We start from the raw sequence: 6,792 nt of genomic DNA on the forward strand, positions 1-6,792 counted from the left end.
GCGTTATAAAAATGAATCAGCATACATAGTTATTATTTAGGTGTTATATTGTAGTATGGCAAAGATATTTTACTTTTATTTGATTTGTGTTTTTAAGTAGATTTATGAATTGAATTCTAATTTAAGAAAAACATGTTATTTTGGAAAATATTATCAACTTAAGCCCCTTTAGCACTGATGATAATTATTATGTTAGTTCCCAATTATGTATAAAATTAAAAAGGCCAATGTTGTTTTTCTAAGAAATTTTACTATGGAAAGATTACAATATTTTTAATTTTCTTCATCAGAACATGACACAATATCCTCCATTTCGGGGCCAGTCTCCAAAGACTCATAAAATGGACGGCTGGATGGTTGGAGGTACTCCAGAAATGATTGCAGGTCTCTGACTTTTGGTGCAGGGAGTTACATAGGTCTCTGATTTAGGGGCACGAGAGGTGTTACTGGTGCAGTATCTTCTGATTGTGAACGTGTCATATTTCGGTTTCTTTTTAAACTTAGCACTTTGAATAATTCTTCACTATCATCAAATGAGTATTTGTAGTATAATACCCCTGGATCTACTTTTCTACACTGTATCCATTTTATTTTAGTCCAATTGACCTTTTCTTTCACTGAATTTATCTTTCGGTGTACGTATTGTGTAGTGAGCAGTTTTTGGAAGTTGTAGAATTGTGACTGTTGCATTTCTACAACATTTATTTTTGGGTTCCTATGGACTGTTCTGATTAGGTTTGCCCAGTCTTTTGGTAATTCTATTTTCATTGCAGTTTTTTTTTTAGCTTTTTCTATAGAAGCATGTATAGTGTCTGCTTCCATATGTGTGTGGCCTGGTTCTAAAAACTTAAGGTTTATAATCCTTGGCGAGTTGATAGAGTTTTCTATAAAATACATGATCATAATAGCAACATAAATATTTCGATTCTGTCCTGGGCAGCTGTCACTATACATGTTAATTTCATCTAGGTTATTAGGCAGGGTGTTCAGATGGTGATATAAACAAGAAGCTATTTCTTGTCCTCCTCTACCAGCAATTGTTTCATCCCATAATAAACAATATGCATCAGCTGATGATTGTGATACTCTATAAATTGTTAAGTTCAGGGTCCATAATTGTCGCTTGTAAAAACTGAACCCTGCTGTTAAATAAGGTGTTGGAAGACACTTCTGTAAGTCAAAAGACAGTGTTATAACTTTGTCATTTACTTTAGCTTTTTCATTGTCTCTTCTTTTCTCAGCATATGAAGACTCATACAGCTTTTCATGTTCATATCTTTCTGCCTCAATTTCTTGTTTCTTCTCTAAGTTAGGCTCCACTTCCAACTGTAATTTAAATTTGTCACATTTTCCACAAGTGTCATTTTTCGGTTTTTTAAATGTCAAATTAAACTCTTCCACAAAAACTTTTCTGTAGTAGCTTTCTTTAACGGGGGTTTGTCCATTTTCATTACAATGTGTGACATATAAGCGATACATCAAAGCAATAGAAAGATCACCATTTAAATATTTTTTTTGGGTATGAGACCTAGAATAGTGGCTTTCATAAGCTGGAAACATTTTAATATGCTCTTTTACTTCCATCTTACTGGCCTCGCTAATTCTTTTCTGTTTTTGGTGCCTTCCTCGCTGATCTACAGAAAGTATTCCTACCTCTGAGTTCCTTTTTTTCTCAACAATTACTCTTACTTTTTTCAATGATAATGATAATGTATTAAGGAACATAGTTTGACATACTTCAGTTCTAGTTTCACTTTGATTAGTGAAGAAGTATTTTCGGGTCCATTGGCGTCTACTCAACCCATTGACAACCTTAGTCGACTTTTTTGGAAATTCTTCAATCAAGCTTGCTATATACTGTGATTGACTTTCTGCAGTTAAATCATACAACTCGGCAAATATCTTTTGTCTCAGGTATTCAGGAAACTTATCAGCACATTTTTTCTTGCAATTGCAGGAAGGCCCAAGTTGTTTAGCCAGTTTTAGGGTGCCTTTGCATGATGTATAGCTTCTGCCATGAGTCCTATTTTCCTTTCTAACATTTCTTTTCCATAATTTAGGATTCCTTTTTCTTTTTCTACTCAACTGATTTGGACTCTCAGGAACAGCAACAGCAGAGGTAATATTTGAGACATTATTCAAATGTGAAGACAAACTTTCAGTACTGGCAGCTGGAAGTTCTTCATTATCTGATGAAGAACTGCTAGACTCATAAGAATCGGGTATATATTCATCCGAACTGTCACAAGATAATTCTAAGTCACTTAGTAATATGCTTCGGTTTTGTAATTCTTGTAGAACACCTGTAAATTAAAAAAAGTTATAAAAATCAATTATTAGATTGTACATCATTTGAACATCCTTCCTGTTCCATAGATGGCTAAACAGGGGAAGTGTGATTGGTGTCCAGAATATTTAGGCATACCTACAATCATTAGCATAAAAAAATACAAAATGAAACTTGACCAATCCCTATACTAAAAAAATACAATTTATAGAAACTTGCCATCATTCAGCTCACTAGAATGTGGCATTATTGATTGCTCTTCGACATTACATCCTTGCTCAGACCGACAACCTGCAATTTAAAATACACATTAATTAGGTACACTCATCTAAGCAACTATAATCTAAAACCATAACAATAATAAACACCTGATCCCTAAGTTAGATAAAGTAAATTTATAATAGCTATTTTTCATTCATGAAGACTGATATGTATTTTACCAACCTTCGATACTTGAACTTGCTACTGGATCCACTTGTGGCCGATTTATTTCAAGACTATCACCATAACTCTGCTGGTCATTTGCTGATGATGCTGTGTTTAATGGCGTGAACGATTTATCTTCGGCATGATGTTCTTGCACAAATTGAGCTACAATTTATAATATAACTTGTAATTCAACATATTTTTACGTAAAAAAGTAAGGCACAACACTCAACTCAAATCTTACCGTTATCATCAGATTCTTCTTCGTCAGTAGCTTCAACACGAGTAAGTAATCGCAACATTTTCGCACTTCGGTTATCTTTAAACAATCTTTTCGGTTGATTCATGGTAAGAAGCAATTATTATCAAGTACACAACAAAAGAAAAGATTATAATTCAATCTTAGATAGAAAGCAATATTTTTAAACACTAAACGTCAAATTTACGCGGCTAGTTTGACAAATAAACATTGGCTGTGACTGGCGTTTGACACGCAGGACCACAGAATAAACAGCCAAAACGTCGTTTCGTTTCACGTAAGATAGGCCAATGTAATCTGATGCCTATTTAACAGAGATGACATTTTCATTTTTTATTCATCACTTGGTTGCAAATATGACCAAAGTTATCTTTGGTCTTTTTAAAATTTGGATATTATAGTAAAAATATTACTGACTTAGTGCAAAATGGACCAATGTAAAGATTGGTCTATTTTGCTTTAATATAAATAAAGCGGCAAACTAAAATTATATCACAAAAAGGGCTAATGTTAACTTTGATCGTTTTTGTTCTTACCCTATTACTAAGAAAGTGAAAAATAATAATTTCTTGTCGGCTTAAGTATACTGCAGCCCTTTGATCATTTATTTATTTTTACTTAACTGTATGAAAGCGCACACTACATTGGCCTTTTTTACATAGTAACTTTTGAAAGATTGTTAATACACTAACGCCCTTTTAGCACAAAAAAATATCATACTTTTATAATAAACTGGCATTACAATCTCGTTTCATACAAAAACGTACTTTGGCCCTTTTAGCACCAGACCACAGAGTTAGTTCTCAGCACTTTAAACAACCTATCGGATAAGTCAGGATTTACTTTCTTAAAATGAACCAGGCCGCATATGTGAAGTAACGATATTCTTGTGTCATCAGATTACATGAACTATCCTCAGTTACAATCATGGAAAAGTCACTTGTGGGAATGAGTGTAATATTTTATAATAAAATTCCACAAGCAATTTTAGACTTGCCTTTACACAAGTTTAAAAAATGTGTTAAAAGTATGCTCCTAAAAAAAGCATATTATACAGTCGCAGACTATGTAAACGATAAAAAAGCTTGGATTTGACTCGCTCCAGCAATGCACGGGGCTGCAATGGCTTGTAGGTATAGTACGGTATAATAACATTGTAAATTGAAAAATTAAAAAAAGCAACCGCCGAGTTTCTTGCTGGTTCTTCTCGGTAGGAACGGCATTCCGAACCAGTGGTAAATTAAAACTACCTGACTATTCATAAGCACTTGTAAAAAGTTTACATGAATAAAAAACATTCTATTCTATTCTATTCTACATACCGAATGCCATAGCATCGTGCGCTACGGCGCCTCGAACACTATTCATCCAGGTATGCAATCGCCACACTATACCTACGGCGCAGCGCATCTCGCTCAAGGGATCACTAGTGCATGATTTCCTCAAAACCACCAGAATGCAAGCTATTCGATCTCATGGGAAACTCATTGTATAATCTATGTCAATCCTACTCAAGAGTCAGCAATGATTCTTTACCAAACGGGTTATACGATTCTAAAGCGGGTACTATCAAAGTTAACTTCAAATTACTATCACACTAAAACATCACTTCAAACTAATCATTATCTCAACTGCCGGTATATCTCCAATTTCACTCTAAATTACTAGCGTTTGCAGAAATAACCTTAACGGATGTCATTATAATAATCTATCCACTGAGCCAAACGTTAACTCACGAATTACTCTAATATTCACCAATAATTGATATTCCATATTCGTCAAACAACTACACGAACATTATTAATAGTGCTTTGCAGACAAAGTCACCGGAGGGCACTAAAGGTTAGAATTTGTTGAACTGTATTATGGCAACTCAGAATTTCTCAGTCAGTCGTTGTCTGTGGTCTGCACTACGTGCAACCATGTTTTGTAGTGTGTTCTAGTTATTAATAGAAACAGAAATTAAAGTGTCTTTAATATAGAAGGCTGCAGTTTTCCTGGCTACAAGAATCCTCCAAGTACACCTATCATGGTTATGGGCCCAGGTCACGCCAGAAGAAATTAAATTAGAAAAATGGAGGAACACGACAAAAAGAACAAGTATGGCGTCATGCCATTAATTATAGTAACTGGTTATTTAGAATAAAGATTGTATTGCAAGCGCAAAATCTATACAGTTACGTATTTTCGTCAGAATCAGAAGAAAAGCCGGATTCTACAAAGGAAGGAAAATGCATGGGCATTCTAGTCCAATGCATTAGTGATACTCATTTGGAAATAATGAAGGAGTGTAAAACGTCAAAAGAATTATTGAAGAAACTTGATGATACTTTTGCAAGAAAAGGTATAGCATCACAGTTGATTACAAGAAAAAGACTGTTAACTCAGAAATATGATGGAGTGGAAGGTCTTGAAAACTATTTCATTGTTTTTGAAAAACTGGTAAGAGAATTAAAAGAATCGGGCGCTCAACCTAGTGAGAGTGAAGTCTGTTGCTACATGTTACTGGCTATGCCTTCAGCATTCCAGTATATTAATACAGCTTCGGAGGGCACTTGAAGATCATTAAAATACTTCTATTTGAGATCACAACTGTTTTATTTTATTAAAGTTACAAAATACAAATTTAGTACAAGAAGCCATGACACTACATTATTGCATCATCAAAAATCACAGACTCACAGAAAACATAGACTAATGAACATACTTACACAGACTAGTGAAATCTCTCTGATTAAATTGCCATCAACACCCCCTTTCAATTTTACAAGAGATTCAACTTGTTACAAAAGTATCTAAATTTACTTGCACTTAACGACTTAGTCATTATATCAGCCAACTGTTTATCTGACTCAATATAAGAAATATCTATTAACCCTTTAGCTGTTAAATCTTTCACAAAATGAAAGAACATCGGCGTGGGATTACCTGAATGTTTTAGGAAGTGTCTAGAAATGTGACCTATGCAAAACTTAGTAATTTAATTTGTTAGTTTTTATACAAAATTGGTTTTGTAAGACTTTATCGTAGATTAAGTTATTAAATTAATAAATTATTATTTGATTAAATTCATATCCGGTGTTGGTTATAATGACAAAACATTACCAGAGTTGCCACTCTAGAAAAAGTTACCTTTAAAATAGGTATTTCGTTATTATTAAGTAATAAATAAAACTGTTTATAAATCAATGCTTACAAACTATATTTATTATTGTGCTAACTATTACCCGCAGCTTCGCCCCCACGTGGTTCAAGGAAAGAATAATTATTGAGGGTTTGTTACAACAATTTTTGATGTAATAGTTGGTTTGTAATGGTTGGTTAATGGGAACAGTTTATTTGTCTGAGCTTAAACTGGCTTACGGCTCTAGGCTCTAGCGTAACAATACTCATGCAAAAAATTACATCAATCCGTAGTTCCATTTCGCATTTATAATATTATGGTGAGGTATATTCCATTCCGTAAATGCATTAACGTAATTTTACCAGAACATCTCTATACAATGTCCAATACAAAACTATAGTGCACCTAGACTTGTTAGATACCAAACCATTGCACTTATATCCGCGCTTATTTACAGTACGTGGCAGAAAATGATGTAGGTACATCAACCTTAGAATGAGATTTCGGTTTTGTAGAGCGTTGTTTCTGTCACTCATACCTATGTGACGTTTTGTCAGTCTCAACGACAGAGGCAATGCTCTACAAAACCGCTACCTCTTTCTAAAGGTCGATGTATATTATTTTCTGCCACGTAGGTACTGTATATTAGTGTTGAATTTACTGGACGTCTAAAAAGTTGAATATTTTCTTTTCTTA

At 33.9% G+C, this 6,792-nt stretch overlaps 1 protein-coding gene across 1 annotated transcript; it reads right to left on the reverse strand.

Annotated features, from left to right (window-relative positions):
- Nucleotides 1–380: 380 nt before the first annotated feature.
- Nucleotides 381–3,759, reverse strand: LOC117992708 (uncharacterized). The gene is made up of 4 exons (XM_069506087.1): nucleotides 2,958–3,759; nucleotides 2,732–2,878; nucleotides 2,507–2,578; nucleotides 381–2,303 (listed from the first exon to the last, which is right to left on the reverse strand). The coding sequence occupies exons 1-4, from the start codon at nucleotides 3,058–3,060 to the stop codon at nucleotides 409–411; spliced, it is 2,217 nt and encodes a 738-aa protein (XP_069362188.1). The 5' UTR covers nucleotides 3,061–3,759; the 3' UTR covers nucleotides 381–408.
- Between the last annotated feature and the right edge of the window lie 3,033 nt (nucleotides 3,760–6,792).

This window comes from Maniola hyperantus, chromosome 22 (genome assembly GCF_902806685.2).
Source record: "Maniola hyperantus chromosome 22, iAphHyp1.2, whole genome shotgun sequence".
Classification (NCBI taxonomy): Eukaryota; Metazoa; Arthropoda; class Insecta; order Lepidoptera; family Nymphalidae; genus Maniola; species Maniola hyperantus.